This window comes from Bos taurus, chromosome 1 (assembly GCF_002263795.3).
Source record: "Bos taurus isolate L1 Dominette 01449 registration number 42190680 breed Hereford chromosome 1, ARS-UCD2.0, whole genome shotgun sequence".
Classification (NCBI taxonomy): domain Eukaryota; kingdom Metazoa; phylum Chordata; class Mammalia; order Artiodactyla; family Bovidae; genus Bos; species Bos taurus.
In genome coordinates, this window is record NC_037328.1 from 125,693,829 (window position 1) to 125,716,185 (window position 22,357).

The 22,357-nt window shown below is 43.0% G+C and overlaps 1 protein-coding gene across 2 annotated transcripts in view; it reads left to right on the forward strand.

Annotated features, from left to right (window-relative positions):
- Nucleotides 1-12,757, forward strand: part of SLC9A9 (solute carrier family 9 member A9) — a 663,428-nt gene extending 650,671 nt beyond the window's left edge. For both annotated transcript variants that reach the window (XM_059885432.1, NM_001076068.1), the window contains 2 exon segments: nt 9,666-9,771; nt 11,081-12,757. In XM_059885432.1, the coding sequence (XP_059741415.1) occupies nt 9,666-9,771; nt 11,081-11,296 (322 nt within the window). In that variant the 3' untranslated portion in view covers nt 11,297-12,757.
- Nucleotides 12,758-22,357: the final 9,600 nt, after the last annotated feature.

Genomic DNA, 22,357 nt, shown 5'->3' on the forward strand with positions numbered 1-22,357 from the left:
ACTATTAATAATTACCAATGATATAAGATCAAATAAAATACAGTCCTGGAGGGTTCTGGGAAGAAGACAGTGGCAACAGCAGTCTTTCAATTTCTGGAGCAGTCAAGACCCTGAGAGTTCTTAAAATTATGCACAAATGATGAGCACATGGGCATTTTTTTCAGAGGGCTCCCTTCCAGGTCAGTGTGCAGCATTCAGGAGAAAGGACCTTGGAGTGGCATCGAAATTGAGCGGCATAGAGATGCTAGCGATGATTGGAAAGGCAAGGTCCACATCAGCTGGTGGGGGTGTAGGGGGAGGCAGTGGGCATAGGAAACAGGGCAGGAAAGCTCAGAATGCAAGCTGCCATGTTTACCACTATATAAACACAGCAGAAGAGGGATCCCTGTGAAGTCAGGACAGCTTTCCTGAACTTAAAGAACGACTGCCTCATTCTTTAAGTTCAGGAAAACTAATTTTGCATAAAACTGAACAATAGAAAAGAAGTCAAATCCCATAGAGACTTATTATAAGGGAAAAAAAGAGGATAAGGAACAGAATAACATCTCTACAAATAATGAAAAAATGCCAGAAAGATGTACCCATAAATAGATCAAAACTATAACATACTATATTAAAACATACTATATTTTAACTAGGTTAAAAGACATTAAGAAAATGATACAAGCTATGAAAGAACAAAATAAATCAGAATAAGAAAAAACTCTGGAGACAATTTAAAAGTTTAAAAACATATATTTCAGAAATGAATAGCAAATCAGAAGGGCTACACAAGCAAATAAACACAATGGATAATACCTTAGGAGAAATTTCAGGTAAAAGGAAAGTGTTTTAAGTTAAAAAGAAATGAAGAAAAAAGATTTTAAAGGTTTAAGAGAAAGTGAAAAAAAATGAAGACAGGTAAAGAAGACTGAACATTCAGACAAAAAAGAATTCTTGAAAAAGAAAAGAAAAGCAAGGAAACAAGAGAAGTCCTAATTCAAGAGAACTTTCTTGAAACACAACACACTTAACACACTGGGAACTACACACTGAAAGAGCACACGATGTACATGAGACTATCAATTAGGAACAACAAATATCAGGGAAAATTAGTGAAATTAATGAACTTAAAAAAAAAAGTCCTTTGGGCATCTGAAGAAAAAATACATGGTTTATAAGGGAAAGAAAATTATATTTTCATTAGACTTTTCAGGGGCAATTCCTTACGTCAAAAGAAAATAAAAACATATTTAAGTAATCAACTAAAGAAAGCATAGGTCAACAATTTTATTTCCGGAAAACAGACTTGCAATATATAAAGGGCACTATTATCAATATGCACGAACTCAGAGAACATTCCCATGAATCCTTCCTGAGGAATCTACTAAAGAACAAGCTTCAGACAATCCAAATGACTAGAAAGACATTGACATAAGGCCTGAAGGTGAGCATTAAATATATAGTTACCTGTAGAGCTCAGATTTAATGAGGTCTGAGAGAGAATATAGAATGTAGTGGTTATATGTTCTGACTGTGTAAATATAGCACAATTATGTATAGCTGTACTGTAGATTTTCTTTATTTAATAAGCTAGAATGGCAGACAGAGAAGGCAATGGCACCCCACTCCAGTACTCTTGCCTGGAAAATGCCATGGACGGAGGAGCCTGGTGGGCTGCAGTCCATGGGGTCACTAAGAGTTGGACACAACTGAGCGACTTCACTTTCACTTTTCACTTTCATGCACTGGAGAAGGAAATGGCAACCCACTCCAGTGTTCTTGCCTGGAAAATCCCAGGGACGGGGGAGCCTGGTGGGCTGCCGTCTATGGGGTCGCACAGAGTCAGACACGACTGAAGTGAGTTAGCAGCAGCAGCAGCAGCAGAATGACAGAAGGATAAGCAGAAATGTTTAAATATTATAAAATATCCATATTCTGTAATTATTATGGTGGTATTATTATTATTATGAGATTACTATAATACTATGTATAAAATAAATGAGTCATTATAGGATATTCTAATTTTATCCATTTCCTATATACTTGAGAATCATAAATTCTTGAACAGAATTGGAAGTATCCATAGGAACTCATGAGATATATAACCAGTGGTGTGGTGAAGCTGGTTTACAAGAGCTGGTAAGAATAGGTTGTACACATCTTGCCCAGATCAACATTTAATGACTGCATGTTGATATATTAGAATAAGCCATAGTGGGAGTGTTTACACTGTGGAAATTGGGAAATGCTACAAATCTGCCCTTTTTTTCTAGTGAGTCAGTTGTTACACATTTACCAGCACCCCATTGTATACTGCAACCCTTGATGCCCAGATTGTCGTATTAAATAACCATCTCTCACTGAAAAAAACACCAAGGAATGTTGTAGAAATAGCTGGTTTGAGGTCCAAAACAGGAAATGTACAAGATGAACCTACAACTTGTCATACAGATGACAAGGAAGCTATCAAATATACTAGCATTATGTCAATAGGACTCAGAAGCCAATCTGAAGATTCCCATTGACCAAAAAGCTTCAGTTTGAGCTTCAGTGATGATAATAATGTCAATCAAATTCATTTAAATTCATTACTTCATGATGATATTTAAGCAAAGAAAAAGTCATTTTCAGGGAGTCATAACCAATCATTATCTGGAAAACAAGTAAACAGAGGGAATAAATCAAACATTTATTTTGCCCTTCCTATATTGACTATTCCACCGAACATTCCAACAGGACAAATGAAAAATGTCTCTTTATAAAAGTATTCTACCTAATAAAAGAACAAAAAGATAAAATTAGAATTTCACTGTTTGCACATCCCAGTGAGCAAATAGACATAGGTATGACACGTCAGTGGCTGCTGAGATCACACAGAGAGAGACAGCCAGATATGCTGTGCCTTCTTGAGTCTTGCTGAAGGGAGAGAATAGAATCTGCGTCTGATCCCATCTCTGGATCCAGCTGGTAATTTGAAGGAAATACAAAGGGCAGAGGAACATGATGGGTTGCACATGAGTTTACAACCAGCAATTCAGACTATGGGAAACTCCACAGGTCAAATGGCCCAAGCTCTTCAGCAGATAAATTATAAAGAAAAGGGTGGAAGAGTAATCTATAGATTAAAAGACATAATACATTTTTTAAATAGGCAAGACCAAACTGTAGTGTGTCAGAATGCACATTTAAGTGACAAAACTATAATAAAAACTCAAAGAAGTGATTAGTGTAACAGTCAGGATACAGTTACTTTTGGGGAAAGGAATAAGTTTTGATTAGGATGAGACACCTGGAAAGGGCTTCAAGGGTTAGGCCACATAGTTCTGTTTCCTGAAATCTGGAAGCTTCCACTAAGATACAATACATTAGGCTTTTGAGGTTTGATGTATCCCTTTTTCATTTTACAATAAGAGGTTTTATTTAATAATAAATTTCTTGCCCTCTGGCTTTCCAAGTGATTCAGTGGGTAAGCAATTCAGGAGATGTGGGTTTGATCCCTGGATCAGAAAGATTCCCTGGAGAAAGAAATGGCAAGCCACTTCAGTATTCTTGTCTGGAGAATCCCATGGATAGAGGAGGCTGGTGGGTTACAAAGAGTTGGACACGACTGAACAGATTGAGCACGCGCACACACACATCCTTGCTCTCAGGGAGCTTAGAATCTAAAGAGGGAGACAGAGATGTAAACAATTAACTTCAGGACAATGTGATAAATGCTATCAGGCGAGTATGTACACATTGACCTTGAAGGGAGACCAAATAGACACATGAGTGGCAGAACTCACAGATCAAGCTGAAGGGGGTTACAGTCACTCCTTGCTAGCTTATTCTAGACAGTTCTGCTTACTCATCAGAATGTTTATCCAGACTTCCGTTCTGCCCCAGCAGTTATCTAGGGCCATTTCCTCGAGAACGGTAAAGGTTAGGATTGTCAACCAAAGGTATACATGTTCATCCGTGTGTGTGAATAGCAGGTTTCTACCTTTTCCTTGATTTTAAACCAGAATTTCATGGATAGCCTAGGAGGACAAGGTGCCATCTTGATAGATTGTTCTGGAAATAGAGTGGTTCCTGGGACAGGATCTCATCCCTATGTTCCCTGTGAGTGCCTGGTGCAGAACTGAAGTCAAGCAAGAGAGAAGAGAGTGATGAAACAGCTTAAAGAGGAGGGCTTTGGTTGGACTCTTAAAGCCTTCCTCCAACCTGAACCTCAAGGACAACTTAGCAGAATGGTTGATCACATCCTTAGGCAAGATGGCAAGACAGTGAGTGTCTAATTACAGAATCCAATAAACCCAAAGGAAAGAGGGGGCACACACTCAACTTGTCAGCCCCCATTTCCCGTGAAACAAAGCATAAAGGGTGTGATTTGTACATTGAAATCAAAGAAAGACAGGATGTGTACAATTTGGGGATGTCCTCTGCTAGTTCTGTTCATGGATGCTGAGTAAAGAACCATGTGGGGTCTCAGCAAATGGGACGTAGTTTTATGAAGGTGAAAAGTGAAAGTCACTCAGTCGTGTCTGACTCTTTGAGACCCCAAAGACAATGGGCAAAAAATGATGATTTAAAATAATCAAAACATTTTACAGATGAGCCTGTTTATAGGGCAGGAATAGAGACACAGACATAAAGAACGGATGTGTAAACACAGTGAGGAAGGGGAGGGTGGGAAGAATTGAGAGACTGGGATTGACAAATACACACTGCTGCTGCTGCTGCTAAGTCACTTCAGTCGTGTCCAACTCTGTGAGACCCCATAGACGGCAGCCCACCAGGCTCCCCCCGCCCCTGGGATTCTCCAGGCAAGAACACTGGAGTGGGCTGCCATTTCCTTCTCCAGTGCATGAAAGTGAAAAGTGAAAGTGAAGTCGCTCAGTCCTGTCCGACTCTTAGCGACCCCATGGACCGCAGCCTACCAGGCTCCTCCCTCCATGGGATTTTCCAGGCGTAAAATAGCTAGCTAGTGGGAAGCTGCGGTATAGCACAGGGAGCTCAGCTTCGTGCTCTGTGATGACCTAGAGATGTGGGATGTGAGTGGGAGGGGAGAGAGCTTCAAGAAGGAGATATGTGTATACATATGGCTGATTCATCACTTTGTTGTACAGCAGAAACCAACAGAACATTGTAAAACAATAATACTCCAATAAAAACTTTAAATAAATAAAATAATCAAAGCAAAAAAGAAAAGAAGAGAGAAATCAATGTCACCATGTACTTTGGAAGTTAGTTCAGTTAAGCACTAAATTTAGGTCTGGACCTGCTGATAGCAGATGCATTTTCTCTTTTGGCCTGAGTTAATTGTCTTTCCTATTTCACGCATGTTAAATTCTGGGTAGAGCTCCAGCTTTTACTTACATCTCCTAAACCAAACTGCTATTCCCAAACTCATGCCCTTTAAAGATGAGAAAAGTCATTGGTTTTTTTCCCCTCCTAGAGCCTAACATTTCATCTCGATGTATTTCTAACTTATTAGAAAAGCGAAACTAGCTGTACCAAAAATACCCAGTGGGGAATATCTCTCTCTCTCCAAACATATACTAGAACCTGATAAGAAAAATAACCCAGTTTGCAAAATCAGCAGTAGGGGTTTTCTGGAGATCAAAAGAGTTTTCTTACTATTTTAATAATTCCAGTAACCCTGGTGATCTAGCCACTTTCCAGACCCTGCTCAGCAATGAAGAACTCAGAAAGTCACTGATTCCCCCATTCCAAATCAGTTATCCAATCAGATGAGACCTGTTACTTGGTGTCTCTGTAACAGAAGGAAGATGCTCAATGTGATGGAAATGTCTGGGATCTCAAGCCCAACGGGCTGGATTCCACTGAGCAATTCTTTTATTCTCTTTGAGCTTACTGTCTTCATCAATTCAACAACTATTTCTTAAACATCTAAAATATATCAACCACTGTACCAGGTGAAGGGGACAGCCCTACCCTCAAAGTGACCACCACCTAGAGACAAGAATATATGGCAAAAACACTTTGCAGTCTATACGGTGACAGTCGCTCAGTCGTGTCTGACTCTTTGCAACCCCATGGACTGTAGCCCACCAGGCTCCTCTGTCCATGGGATTCTCCAGGCAAGAATACTGGAGTGGGTTGCTATTCCCTTCTCCAGGGGATCTTCCCAACTCAGGGATTGAACCTGGGTCTCCCACACTGTAGGCAGATTCTTCAGCATATGAGCCACCAGACTGTAACTGTTAATTTTCTTATGTGGGTACCCCATTAGCTTTGCACATAAAATAAAAACATGTGAGTCTGTGAAGGAACAAATGAATGATCAAGCAAGTGAGATACGATGGCTGTTTTATAGCCACTTTATCTTGTGCCATTACCACATGGTCCCATTGGTCTAATATCTTAGTCCCAAGAAGTCTGTTTTGACTTGACCTTCCTCAGCCTTTTATCCTCAGGAAATCCTCATCTGTTGGCTGTCATCTGCCCCCTTCATTCTTCCCTTGGCATAGTCACCCAGAATCTACCTCCATCACTCAAAGCGCCTTTGAATATTTTCCTAGACCACAAATTCAATAAACATCCATTGAGCACATAACATTATATATGGCAAGCTCTGGGCAAACTAAGATGTTGGCGAACATAGATCCTGCTCCACGTGGTGTCTGTGGATGGCACTTACACATTCCATTCACTGCCACAGGATGTATGTGTTATTCCTTTGACCTGAAGCTACTGAGCCAGAATGGCATCATGAGTTTCCTGGAAGAAGAGTTTTATGACAACAAATTATCCTACCTCTCACCTACCACCTGATACCAGCCCCCCATACAATAATGTTTAACCCAAATAGCTATTTTTGGTGCAGGAGCAGTTTAAAGTTTCCAACTACTAAGTACTAGCTTGTGACTCCTGATACCACACCAAGGGCTGAGTGCCATTCTTTCATCTCTACCTTAGCATCATTTCTCCTGTGTTATGTGAACAACAATCAACACACCACTTTCTCCAAAAAGTATTACTTAAGAAATTTTTTTTTTATAAAATAGCATTTGAATGGCATGTGAGAGAGTCCAACACCATTTCCCCACATTATATCAGCTAACATTCACAGCAATACTTGAGGCTCACAGGGGTCAGTCACTAGACCATAGGTCATAGAGTCAGTGAAGGGGCAGAGTTACCAGTTGTATGCAAGTCTTCTGAGTTGGGAATCCCAGAGCCTGTCCAGAGGGACCAAATGGTAGCCCATTTGGTCCAGGCCTCACATTCACAGAAAGCCACAAAGTAAGTGATTAAGTGTTAGCTCCAATAATAAGACACAGAGAGTTAAAGAGATACCTCATGGAGGGCAAGAGGAGAAGGGGACAACAGAGGATCCAGAGATGGTGGGATGGTATCACTGACTCCAATGGACATGAGTTTGAGCAAATGGGAGATAGTGAAGAATGGGAAAGCCTGGCATGCCACAGTCCATGGGGTCACAAAGAGACGGACACAACTGAGCCACTGAGCAATGACATCAAGATGAAAAGAAGAAAATGTTCATTGTGCAATTTTAAATTTGTGTTTTCCTTTTGTGCATGGTTTTGGAATTTTGATTTTTCAGTATATTGAGAATCTCAAACAATGGAAGTTTCCCAGGCCTCTCCTAAACTTAGAACCTTGACAAACCCCATTTTTACTTACACAGTCTCGCTAAAAATGTTGCTTATTTGCTGTCACTTTTCCATCTGGAAATAAAATTGGCTGGATTTTCTTTGATTTATGTGCTGTGCTTGCTAAGTCACTTCAGTCGTGTCCAACTCTTGCAATCCCATGGACTGTAGCTCCTCTGTAGAACCCCAGGCTCCTCTGCCCATGGGATACTGCAAGCAAGAATACTGGAGTGGGTTGTCATTTCCTTCTCCAGGGGATCTTCCTGACCCAGGGACCGAACCTGCGTCTCTTGTGTCTCCTGCATTGGCAGGTGGGTTATTTACTACTAGCGCCACCTGGGAATCTGTCACTTTTCCATCTGGAAATAAAATTGGCTGAATTTTCTTTGACTTACACTCCAGTTATATGTTTGTGTGTGTGTATGTGTGTGTGTGTGTGTGTATCCTCCATCTCAGCTCCCTATTAAAAAAAATTTTTTCCCCTGACCTATGCACACCATAAAGCCTATTAGACCACATGCTCCTGCCTGAGCGGATCCACAGCTCACCAGCAGGGGTGTGGTCTGTGAGCTTTTCTCCATGAAGAACCAACTGGTCACATACTCAATCCCACCCTGAGAAATTCCCTTCTGCTAGCATATGATGTTTGTAGATGCAGATAGCAAAGGGAGCCTCTGGATTACTTAAAATCATCATATATTTAGGCATCAATGCCTTCATCCATAAAATGAAGGAAATAACACTCTGTAATAAAAATTAATGGAAGATCATCAAGAGCTTTCCAGAGTTGTGGATAGACTTGCAAGATGTCGCAGGCAATGGCAGGTGCTGAACTTTATATCTTCCCCATCCTTAACTGAGCACAACAGCTGAGCATCTGAAAGGAGTCATCAAGTTTTCTGCTCACAGTTGCAATCACAGACCCTCTTAAGTATCTCTTCAATCGCTCTCCTCACATCGTAACTAGGCTGTGTTCATGAGCCTCTCCTGCTTTGTCCCCACTGTGGGGGTGAATGATTCAAAGCCAGAGGCCAGTAGATTCCTGGCCTCCGCCAGCCGCATGCCCCTCTGTCCCACACACTCAGGGCATCCTGGAATGATGGAATGGTGTCATCCACCCGTGGATGGGCTCCAGTAGAGCCTCCACCAAGATCTTCTCTTGAGTGCCTGGGGGTGAGTGTGCATCTTCATGCACCAACATTAAATGCTTTTTTTTCCCCTCTCCCTATTTATTATAGCATTTCAGAAAGTTGACGAGGTGAACTATTCTCCAGCAGAGGAAATAATACAAAGCTTGAAAGTTGTTTCTGATGGAATGGTGAAATAATTTCATTACCTTTCTGGGAGGGAAAAAAAAAAAGGCAACGTGAGGCGGCAGCCTCTAGGGATTTCATTATTGCTAGATTGGAAGGAAACCTAAAGGCTTTAGATAAATAGGTTTTTCTTTTAACTCGTTAGAGCACTTTGGGACGAAGATAGGAGAAAGACAGGTATTAGACAGTAGAATAAACCTAGCTCCAGCTTATTTACATAATTTTGTATGGCAATGCATTGATGTATGAAGTATAAAGTGACTGTGTTGAATAGTGAAAATAACTATTTTGGCAAAATCTGTGTTTACTACCCAGTTCTCAAATGAGGGAATGTTTTATGAAATGCCTCTTGCTTTTTTGTGTGAAAATTACTAGTGGTTTAAGCTGTGTGTGCAGTTTTAGGAAAACACAATCTTTTATGCTATTATTTCAAATAATTATTAAGAATATATTCTCTAAGCAGAGGAGACATTGAATAGGAGAGGCGAGAAGAGGACCACTTACACCTCTCTGACATTGGCTGGTTCGGGTGTCATTTCCCCATGAGTAAAGACTACCAGGAGGGCTGGGAAAGTGTGGGGATCAAAGAACATAAATAGCAAATTTGTGCAGGCCACATTACTTCCTCAGTGAGAGAGTAGGGGATTTGAAGGTAAAAATAACTATCTTTCACTGCATGCAAAGTTTTGTGCTATGTGAGAAACTCAATCCTGACTTCCTCTTGGCAAGTATTCCTTAACAGGCCTCACAGATACCTGAAACCAATTCTAACCCACTCTGGTCCTCCACTGACCACCACGTTACCTGAATGGTGTGGCCCAATTTCCCGACTGCTCACCAGTCCTCAGGCCTATGGGGTGAGTAAACATCTCGTGAGGGACAGGCTTGGTGAATACTGATAAAACCCAGAACCTTGGGGCTATTTCTTCCCTCCTTGAGGAGGAAGCATACAGTTCTTAAAATTCACTGCACCAAGAAGCTTCTCTCTTTTCTTTTCCATTGCTGCTGCTGTGGGCTCATTCTTCTTTTCATAAATGCAATTTTTTACTGTCACCAATATTTTTAACCATAAAATGAATTTAGAAAAATATAGACTAAGTAATGTGAACTCACAAACTGCTGTTTTGAGGCTTTGAATATCAGGCCAGGTGCCTTATAGCTGAAGGGAGTAGAATAAAAAAAAATGCTGAGAAGCAATTAGACTCCCTCCCAGTACATCAGAGTGTCAGAGATGGGAGAGGAGCAGAATCTTGGAGTTTGTGGCACCCTTGGAGGTGGCCGACCCCATGTCTAAACAGAGAAAAGTCATCTCAGATCTCAGATGTGCTCAAAACACAACAGCCTGAGCCGGCGATTCTCGAAGTGTGTCCTTGGACCAGCAGTTTCAGCCTCACTTGGAAATTTGTTTTAAACAAAGATTCTCAGGCCCCACCTCAGAATAGTATCTGGGCTTCAAGGAGTGATTCCAGTACAGGCTGAAGTTCGAAACCACTGACCTAAGATCACCTAACCAGGGCTCATTCTACAGGGAATTCTGTGATGTCTTCCCAAAGCCAATGAAAGAAAACTTGAGATTTTAATTCCTTTTCTTCAAGGGGAGGACAACTTAATTGGCCAGATCTAGTTGGTTTCCACCATTACCCACCATGGAAACTTCCAACCACTTTTAGCCTTGGGATACTCATCCCATTTGAAACTTTTCAAAGAAAATATAGCAGACATTGAGTTAAAATATTAAAACCAATACTGGTGCATTCCAAAACCAATATTGGGAATCATTCTGTACTCTGAGGTCAAACGATTCTAAAAACTCCTCTCATCCAGGTTAGATACCCATTCAAAATATCGATAGCATTTTATTCTAACTCCTCTTTAGCATTTTATTTAACCCACAGACATGCTCAATTGGCACACGTTCTCTTACTGATGAGACTTGGAGACTTCTTATGATTGTGTGATGATGTCCATCTTCAAGGTCATCTTAGAAATGTTTCACAACTCCTGCGGACATGGAAAAGGTTATATGCGGCATACCAGAAACTTCAGCCAAGTCAAGACAGGACAGTGTAAAAACGAAAATGAACATCCTGTTCTCCTATACTGCAGGACTGCCATTGTCTTCTGCTTTTATCAAGTGAACTCTCTCTCTTTCTCTCCAAAATCTAGGAACATCTCAAAGAGGATGATGAATGCATTGTAAACCAGGACGAGCTTGCCATGAATTACCAGGAGCAAGGCACCTCACCCTGCAACCCTCCCAGGGAGGAACAGAAAGCTTCACCCCAGACTCCAAGCAAGGAAAACATTTACGAGGGGGACCTTGGCCTGGGAAGCTATGAACTCAAGCTTGAGAAAACTCCTAGTCAATCCCAGATGAACTGATGGGCGTGAACAGCGCAGACATGATCACAGTCATGCAGGGCTCACTGAGGAATATAAGCCAAGCTGATGAGGCCAAGTGCATGGAAAGAGGCTGGAAAGTATATGAAGGGCAGAAAGGAGAGATTCAAAACATACATCCTCTGGTGCCCACAGAAATGAGAATTTATTATCATCCCTCTATATTAGGCAACTGATTTAAGTTTTAGACAGTGCCATTTTTATTAATGAATTGGGGAAGGTGGGGGGGTGGGGGGTGTGGGGATAGGAGACAGGTGGCTAGTTGCTGGAAGGATGAAACAGTTGTTCTTGTGTGTGCAAGGTATTTCTTTCTGTGTACAGCTCTCCTGACCCTTCCCTCAGATTTGAGATTCTATTCCCTCATTAGGGAGAGGTTTAAAACTCTGTTTAAAAAGAGTTTCTGAGCTTAAACGCGTGGCTCCTAAGCTGAAGGGAATACCCATGTATTCAGGAAGTGACACGTTTTCATGTTTAGAACCTAGGGTCCCACTCGCTCCTAGTGATCCAGGGCTATTTGTGCAGATAAGTGCTCCACACCACTGCTGATGGCTTTGGTGCGTGGGGACCCCTGTCCTCCTGGGCATCATCTTCAAGCGGCTCCTGCCGCTACTTGAAGGGGTGGGTTCCTGATAGCTGGGAAGCACTCCGCACTAAACGCAATGCCGCTTTCCACCTTGGCGGGACCCCTTCCAGGGACAGTGGGGTTCTCTTCCCCGCACCAGGTTTCAGCTTTCCTATCCTTGCTTGCATTCGAGTCACTTCCTGGCTCTGTGGCAGGTCCTTCTGTCTGTGGGGCGATGAGATCCCATAGCCCAGGCTCCTCTCCAGTTATACTTCCACCTGAGAACAGCCGCGCGGTTTGGGAGCTAGAAGAGCAGGACTGCGCATGCGCAGAGCCCCCTCCCCCGCCCCGCCCCGCCCCGGCCCCCGCCCTCGCCCCCGGCAGCGCCAAGGACACAGCATCAGCACCCTCCTCACAAGACGTGGCTCGTGGCCTGTGGCGGAGAGACCAACACAACAGCTTTTAATTCAGCTGCACGACCTGTGCCTTTATGCCATTAAGATACCTCAAACCCAGCTTCTCTTGAAATAACAGATGTTCATATCAGACCCCAAAAGGTCAGCCCAAAAGGGCAGCCCGAGTCCTAGGTGCCCAGGTTCCGAAGAGTCTGCATCTGAGGGTGAGCATCTTCGTGGGGCCCAAAGCTTGAAAGTAACATATGCTTTGCTGACGAGTCTTTAGGCTTTCGACACGAACCATGGAGGTGCCGGGTACGCCGCTATGCACAGCAATCCTCTTGCTTTCTAAACGGTAGAATCCAGGGCACAAATTATTTTCTACTCAGCTAAGTATATCCTGGTCATTCCAGATAAATATGGCAAGCGGTAGAGCATGAAGTTTTCTAATTTGACTTAATCCTAATAAAACTTTGTTATAAAGTACGATTGTGTTCGCTAGTACATTATTTTAAAACGTCCTTTACTGTCCTGGGACTTACCTTGTAGCTCAGTCGGTTTACCGACTGCAATGCAAGAGACCCAGGTTCGATTCCTGGATCTCCAGGGAACATCCCCTGGAGAAAGAAATGGAAATCCACTCTAGTATTCTTGCCTGGAGAATCCCCATGGAGAAAGGAGCCTGGCCCGCTACAGTCCATGGGGTCATAAGAGCCGGCCACGACTTAGTGACTAAGCCACCATCTACCGTCCTTGCTAATTGGCAGTGCTAAGCCCTTACTCCTGAAGTGCCAGGTGAAAGGTGATGCAAGGGAGATGCAGGCATCCTCTGGCCAGGAAGAGTCATGGGAGTTTCTGGCCGAGTCAGTGATGCATGCAGAGAGCAAGAGGCTGGGAGGACATAAGGGAAGGTGGAATCAGACAGAGGAGAGCACCTCCTCCTTTCACAGGACAGGGGACCAGAAACCAAAAAGAGCTCCAAAAATAGGGGAGGAGGGACTAGAGGAGAAAGGACCAAAGGAAGGGCAAAAGAGAAAGTTTCATCTTAACTTCTGCCTTTATCATGTGAAAGGAAGGGACGGGAACTCATATTTTGTTTCTTTCCTTTTGCACGGAAAAAGACACACCAAGGAAAGAGAAGATCCCCCTGAAACAGACAAATGTGAGTGGGGGCAGAAGTGGAAAGGAGGGAGAGAAATATGACATGCTGGATAAAAATGAGGTGGGGTGAAGAGGGAAAGATACACAGTCTAACCCAGCACCAACTTGCTAAGATGGCAGAGTAAAAATAGCCTCCTAGCCACAGGCAAAACTCTCTTCTGCTTGGAAAAAGAACCTTTTTTCCAGCTAAACATCCTGAACCGTTACCCACAGGACATTGTGCATGTGTGCTCAGTCGTGTCTGACTCTTTGCAACCCCATGGACTGTAGCCCCACCAGGCTCCTCTGACCATGGAATTTCCCATGTAAGAATACTGGAGTGGGTTGCCATTTCCTTCTCCAGGGGATCTTCCCAACCCAGGGATTGAACCTGTGTCTCCTGCATTGGCAGGCAGATTCTTTACCTACTGTGCCACCTGGGAAGCCCCACAAGAAGATTGAGGGCTTCTTAATCTGGGTTGGACCACTTACCCCAGTGACTCCAGGTAGGTATGATATTGGGAGTTTGAGGAAATTGTGTCCCACCCCATAAGACAGAATTCTAGCTTCAAGATGTAATAACCAGCCTCTTTCCCTCTGAGTCAGCCCAAGACCAGAACAGAGGCTAACTGGTGAACCAGCTAGCAATTTATAAACCCCAAATTCCCTTTTTTCCCCTGTTGTGAAGAAAAATAATTTATGATCTTAAGAAATGCTCCGTGCTTTGATTATAGCATCTGGGTTATGCAATTCAAGCCTATTATTTACTTCCAGTTTCTAGTGAATAATAAAGGCAAAGGAGCTTTATTCAAACCACTAATGCTTGCATTCATTATTAGAGCTTTAAACAGCACCCTAATTAATTGGTTTATGGTTCTTCTTTGAACTTCTTACCATATATACGTCACACATACACACACGCGCACACACACACACAGTAGCTCTCACTGTCAGGGTCCCAGCTAACACCTCTGTAGTTTTCTGCCTGGTACTCAGCACATGTCTGAACGAGTTTGAAGCCCGGTGGCAAATGCTGTCATGGTCTTCATTCATAAAGTTTCTAGAAACTTCTTGGAGGACAACTTAATGGTATAAATCAAAGCTGAAAATTCAAATACTCTTTGACCCACCAGTTTTATGGGCAAAATTTTGATTCCAGATATTTGAGGATTTTGTACATACAAAGGATATTTATTAAAACAAATTAATTGCTACCCTGGTTAAATAAAACATGCCACAGGCATCTCATGAAACAGCATCATATGTACTTATATGGAATCATCTCCAAGATATATTGCTAAAGAAGAAGACCAAAGAAGAAGAAGAAGCCAGTATGACTGGCTCTTAAGAATTGAAGAGAGACCTAACAGTTTTGTATCTTTTGGGTTTTGTACACTGTTCTGTTCAGTTCAGTTCAGTCACTCAGTCGTGTCCAACTCTTTGCAACTGCATGAATCGCAGCACGCCAGGCTTCCCTGTCCATCACCAACTCCCAGAGTTCACTCAGACTCACGTCCATCGAGTCAGTGATGCCACCCAGCCATCTCATCTTCTGTCGTCCCCTTCTCCTCCTGCCCCCAATCCCTCCCAGAATCAGACTCTTTTCCAGTGAGTCAACTCTTCGCATGAGGTGGCCAAAGTACTGGAGTTTCAGCTTTAGCATCATTCCTTCCAAAGAAATCCCAGGGCTGATCTCTTTCAGAATGGACTGGTTGGATCTCCTTGCAGTCCTTGAGAGTCCTTGCAGTCCTCTCCTTGAGAGTCTTGAGGACTCTCAAGAATCTTCTCCAACACCATAGTTCAAAAGCACCAAATCTTCGGCGCTCAGCCTTCTTCACAGTCCAACTCTCACATCCATACATGACCACAGGAAAAACCATAGCCTTGACTAGACGGACCTTTGTTGGCAAAGTAATGTCTCTGCTTTTGAATATACTATCTAGGTTGGTCATAACTTTCCTCCAAGGAGTAAGCGTCTTTTAATTTCATGGCTGCGGTCACCATCTGCAGTGATTTTGGAGCCCAGAAAAATAAAGTCTGCCACTGTTTCCACTGTTTCCCCATCTATTTCCCATGAAGTGATGGGACTGGATGCCATGACCTTGTACACTGTAGATGCATTATTTATTCAAAATAATAATGAGAAGAAGAAAATTCCTATGAAATAACACATTGAGGTGCTGAGCTAAAATAGGAAGTATGGACTGGAAAAGCTATTTTACAACACAGTCTTTGAGACCTTGAGAATACCAAGTATAGCATCAATAGTACCAAGAGCTTCTGGTTTATTCATTTGCATCATTCAACACATATGGATGCAAACTATATTAAAGGTCTTTAAAATTCAAAGACATGTGACTCAGTCTCATCAAATATCTAGAAAAAGACAGACACTATAAGGTATCTAGACATATGATAAAGGTATAGTAACCAAAACACTGTAGTATTGGCTCAGAAATAAGCAAAGAGAACAAGAAAATCTGCTACAAAGGACAGAAACAAATTCATGACCTGTATTTAGAAACTTAGTTCATAAAAAATGTCATTTCCGCTTGGGAGAATAGATGGACAGACTATTAACCAATAAACAGTATAGACCAATTTGACATTCAGTATGGAAAAAATAAGAAAATTAGGTAATACTCTGAACATACACAAAATTAAATTCCAAGTAACTTTAAGAGTTAAATGGAAAAAGTAAACCTGCAGGATAACAAAAATATAAAATAAAATATGGATATGCATACGGATGGTCTTCCTGAGAAAGATACAAATGAAAAACAAAGAATGATACATTTGACTACACAAAAATATAAAATTTCTTATAATTAAAAACACAACAAGCAAAATTTTTAAATGAAGCAGAGAAAACTATACATATTCGTTGTTTGTGTGACTAAGGATTATTCTTCAAATTATACAAAGAACTCTTACTGATGCGTGAGGAAAAAAAAATTTCTGAATACAAAAATATGTCAAAAGTATGTAGAATCAGATATCCAGACTTCTTCTTTTATGCTTCCCTGTAGAAAAGAAATGCTTGGCATTTATGCATGAGGAGGTATACAAAATGATATTCATTGTGACACAGTTATTACAAAATACTGGCAGAGATGGGGAATATCCATCAATAGCAGGGGTTAACTAAACTGTATTATACCCGTATTCTGCAGCAGTTATACTCTCTGTAGAGATGGACCTATACACATAAACTCACATGGAAATATTTTCAAGATAAATTGTTAGTGAAAAAGTCTGGACTGACTCCCAGCAGACTGATAACAAGATGAGGAATGAGAATAGGAGAGCTGAATCAAGAGAGCCTTTTGGTTTATCTGCATTACTTTTAATTTTCACAATGATATTATTTTCATATATAATCAGCTCTTGCAGCTTTGGCTTCAAGATGGGGGAAGGCGGTGAAGGTGTGGTCAAGAAAGTTGTCATGGAGGAACTTACATCTGAGGGAGGTCTTGAAAGATGAGAGTGTTTGACCAAGCAGATATGATAGATGCTGAACTACGGGGCAAGAGGTGGGGTGGATCCTGTATTAATATTTCCAGTATTAATAGAATATGGAAAAGGCATTCCAATCAAAGGAGAGAACCTGGGCAAGAGGCAGAAGGGTGTGAAGCAGAGGGGTGTGAAGCATTAGAGGAACTATACATCATTCCACATGGTACTATTCATGTGTTTGAACACAGAAAAATGGAAAAGTAAAAGATAATTCTGGAAATGTAAATCAGATAAAGTAGTCTGAGCCATGATCCTTTGAGAATGGGGAGCTATTGAAATATTGTAAACAGGGAAGAAAATTACATGCATTGTGAGGAGATGGAATACCAGGAAGACTGGGTATTGGTACAATAGCTCAGTTAGGACGTTATTATTTCACTGGCCCAGGAGAGAGACGATGAGAGGCTCAACTAAGGCAGAATCCAGGAGGACAGAGAGGAGGTGGCTTCTAGACGGGTTTCAGAACTAGACTCAACAAAGCTGGTAACTGGATATGGAAGGTGAGAAAGCTGGGGGAGCGCAAAAGGACCCCATATTTAAGGTTTAGGTGACAATAGGTTGATGACTCCATTCACCAAGGGTTTTAGAAGGAGGAACAAAGAAAAGCTGATGAATTCAGCTCTGGATATGCTGAGTCTGAGGTTCTTAGGCAGAGCTTCATGGAGCCATCCAGAGGTTTACAAGAATCTGAAGTTTAAGGAAAAGGTCCAGGCTGGAAGTATGTGTTTGGAAGGAGAAGGTGTGCATCGGAGCTTCACTGAAAAGTTTCTCAACTGCCGCATGATTTTCCTCACCTCTCTCTAAGAAAGAGATTCTGATATGCCCTCCTCACCAAAGGACCATGTCAGAGTCTCCAAGAGGACAAGCAGATCTTTCCTCAAAAGGCCCCATAGATGATCCTTATTCAATCCTTGGGGAGAACCACTGATGGTAAGAAGAAAGGGAATCAGACAGAGGCTGAAAGGTGCTCCATTCAGTGGATGGACAGAGCATGCACCTGTGAAAAGAGCCCTGGACAAGCCCTCACTGAGAATTCAGGAAGCGCTGCATGCCCATGGAACAGGGAACTAGCTTGGACAGACATTCATCTCTACTGCTACTGTGTTCGTGGTCTTGTACCTTGACCCTGCCTCTCCTCAGCTATGATAGTTTCACGTGTCAACGTGGCTAGGACATAATCCCCATTCAATCAAACATTAATCTAGATCTTGCTGTGGATGCATATTTTCAGATGTAATTAACATCTGCCCTCAGTTGACTAGGCCAGCTAATCTGGGTGGGCCTGCTTCAGTCAGTCAAAGGCCTCATGAGTGGCAAGAAGGTTTCTGAGAAGTTCTGCCTATGACCCCAGTGCCAGCTCATAGTAGAGACTCCCAGACTGGGTACCCTGATAGCTGACTTGCCAAGCTATGTCCCCCTTCACCTGGTCTCTCCACCCTCGTTTTCCCCTCCCCCCTCCTTCCAGATTGGAACAGAAGGACAAAGAAGGCTAGAAGAGGAATGTATTTCACAAAATAAATGAAACAGATAGATTACCTGATCAATTCAAATGTTTTTGAAAGCAGCACTTCAGAGATTTGTTTCTTATAAGAAACCATACAATATTCTGATTTACACATGATGTTGCCCCGATTTCTTACCCCTTCTCCATACATAGCACAGTTCAAGGATAGCTGATGTTTATAGCATGGTCCTGAAGTACAATCTCAAAGTACTTGTGTGATTAGCCAAGAAGCCTTCAAGTGTGTGTTTGTCCTTCAGAGCAGGCTTGGTGTGGAGGAGGTTGCCAGGAGTAAGACGCCTACCTGTGGAAGCTTCCATATGCTTCCCAAATATTGGCCATCAACCTTTCATTCATTCAGTTTAACAAACATTTATCAGATACTTACAATATATGGCTGATAATCAAAGTTAGGAATTGCCAGTGTCAGCATCATTAATGGGATCAGTAAAGATGGGACAGATAAGCAATGGTGAGTCCCAGAAAGCACATTAATTCAAAGACATCTTGGCCCACTGCATCACCCCATCATGCAGATTGATTCGTTTTAGCAAAGAGTGAGGAGGAAAGAGAAGCTCCAACAAGTCAGGCTGGAGATAAAGGAGGGAACTGGGCCATACAGGGGTCAGTGTCTCTGTATCTCAGCATCCTCCTCTCTGCCCCCTCTCCCCTGGGAACAGATCAGTGGGAAGCAAACAGCTCAGCAAGGACCAGGTGCAAGAGACCAATTCGAATGCCCCCAACCTCAAGATGTGGCCTAAGCAATGCAGTTATACGGTGGAACTCACCCTTCAGCAACTGAAGGTCTCCAGGGAACCCTCGGTTAACCAAAGTCACCAGGCCACCCTCCCTGAAACCCTGCTGTCCACTCACCATCTTGCAGATGGCCAGCATTCAGGAGTGCTGATTTATCAGAACTGAACTGAATTCAGTCCTGGGTTGGTTGTACCTGGCATCATGCCATCATTTTCCTAGAAAAAGGAAAAGTGTCAAAAGGAAGAAAAGGAAACAAATATTAGTTGATTTTTTGCTATAGGCCTCACTTTTCCATATACAATATCTCATCTCAACCTATAACCACTCTGGGAGCATCACATTTAAACCCCACTTGATGTGCATGGACCTGGGAAACAGGAATGTTAAGTCCTGGCCTTAGATCATGTAGTTGACTCATGGCAGAGGGGAGTTTTGAACCCAGAACCCTATAGTTTCAAAGATCCTGACTTCTTCCCCAATCATACTGGACTGCAGGCTGACACAGCACAAGACTGTCAATAGACACTAAGAACCCTTGATGTCCCAGCATCAGGGGTAGAAAACCAAACAGATGTATCTCAGCTTCATGGAGTTTACAGTGATCAGACAAGTATATTTTTAGTGGTTTTATTTTAAGTTTGTTTATTTATTTTTGGCTGCAGTGGGTCTTCAGTGCTATGCATGGGCTTTTCCTAGTTGTGTTGAGTGAGGGTTTCTCTTGTTGCAGAACACAGGCTCTAGGCAGCACGTGGGCTCAGTAGTCACAGCTTGAGGACTCTAGAGTGCAAACTCAGTAGTTGTGGAGCAGGGGTTTAGCTGCTCCTCAGCACGTGGGATCTTCCCAGACCAGGAATGGAACCCATGTCCTCTGCATGGGCAGGCAGATTCTTAATCACTGGACCACCAGGGAAGTCCCAGACAAGAATTATGGTACTGGTTGGACACCGGATGGACCAGGAGAGCTTTACAAACTCCTAATGCCTGGATCCACCCACTGGATCCTGACTTGACTGGTCTGGGCTGTAGCCTGAACATCAGGATGTCTTAAATCTTCCCAGATGATTCTGATGTGCAGCCAAGGTTGCAAACCACTAGATGAAAGGGACTTTGGAAGCGGTTAGAGATGTCATCCAGTTGCAGAAAATCATCAAAGGGGAAGTGGTGGTTGAGATGGGCAGTAAAAGCTGGCAGTGTGGGGGAGACCATCTAGGGAAAGGGAGGAACAGGGCAAGATGTGACAGCAGGGGGCATGGACCCATCCATGGCGTCCCACGTACTGGGGTAACAAGGAAGCACACGCTGGCTGAGAGGCAGTTGAGAGGTGGTGGGGTACTGCTCTCATTTTGTGTCTAATTCTGAACCCGGGCTATAACTACGCGCATAGCCAAGACCACTGTCCAGTTAGAAAAGCACCAACTCACAAAACCTGTGAATCATCAAGTTCTAAATCCCTAGCAGGCAACACATTTGGGAGCCACAGCTGCTGCCTGAACAAAAGAAAGAAAAAATAACTGCTCCCTTCAAGCCTCCGTGACCGTGCAACGTCATCCACCAAATCATTTCAAATTGTCTCCTTTTCATAACACTGGGTCCAAAGATATGAGCTGCATCCAAGCTGGCCTTGGTCCCCAAGTGCATCCTTTTGCTGGTAAAACCTTGAGCCAAGGTTTTTTTTTTTTGCTTGGTAAGACCAAGAGCCAACCTGGCCCTCACTGTCCCCCACAATCTGTGCCAGCTAGAAGTGAAGAGATGACTCTATTCAGTCAGCACAGCAAACGCTTCCTTCCCTCCTTTCTAGGCTCTCTGGCTGGTCTAATAATTAAAGTGACATAAGACAGATACACAGGAGAAAAACAAATTTTGTACAGTGGGAGCCTTGTAAAAATATGAGATTCCCAGCAGTCAGGTAATTGAGGTTTAAACACCTTCCTGAGCTAAGGAGAAGGGAGGAGGGACCTGGGCTTCAAAGGGGGAAGAAGATAATTCTCAGGAAGATGGGAAGAACCAAGGCTTGGGAACAAATGTTTTGCCACACCATACAGATGAGTCTTTTGAATATAAAATTCCTCTCTGCTAATAGCTCTCTTCCTGGTACGGGCCTCTATCTAAATTCTTTTAAGCAGCTTAAAGGGGAGGTAAAAAGCTCTTCCTGAGTCTGTGTACATGCATGGTAAGTCGCTTCAGTCATGTCCGAATTGGTGGGACCCCATGGACTGTAGCCTGCCAGGCTCCTCTGTCCATGGGATTCTCCAGGCAAGAATATTGGAGTGGGTTGCCATTTCCTCCTCCAGGGGATCTTTCCAACCCAGGCTTTGAAACTGCATCTCTTATGTCTCCTGCATTGGCAGGCGGGTTCTTTACCACTAGTGCCACCTGGGAAGCCCCTTCCTGAGTCTGCTGAGTCCCATTGTCTTTAGCTGAAAATACTCCACATGGCAAAGTGGCACCTTCCAGGCGGCTCATTCTGTCCCCCCATTTCCTGTTCAGCTGGTGTGGCTGCCACCCTTAAAAGTCTGCAAGGCTGCTGTTCTTTATTAGGAGAGGAAGAACACCCTCCTGACATCCATCTTAGGAAGGGGTGTCTAGAGCATCACCTCTCAAACTTTCATGTACATTTGAATGCCCTGATGGTGGTGGTTTAGTCACTAAGTTCTGTCCAACTCTTGCAACCCCATGGGCTGAGCCCTCCAGGTTCTTCTGTCCATGGGATTCTCCAGGCAAGAATACTGGAGTGGATTTCCTTCTTCATGGGGATCTTCCTGACCCAGGAATCAAACCCAGGTCTCCTGCATTGCAGGCATATTCTTTACCAAATGGGCTACCAGGGAATGTCCTGAGGACTTGGTTAAATGCAGATTCAGATTCCGAAGTTCTCAGATGGGACCTGAGTTTCTACATCTCCAGCCAGCTCCTGGTTGATGCTAATCTGCCAGTCCCTGGACCACACTTTGAGTAGCTGGGGGCCGAAGCAGTGTTTCTCAGGCTTGGACTCAGTTAACAGGCAGTCTTTATCTGTCAAAGGGTCTGCAAGCAGTTTGGCGATTTTCAGAAATAAAGTGACAGAACGATTCGATTCATATGAACTGTGATATTAACTGATTTTCACAAAAATCCTTCTATTTTTCAAGTTTGTCCATGTCTCGTAAGGGTGGTATTGCTTTTTCCCCCCTAGT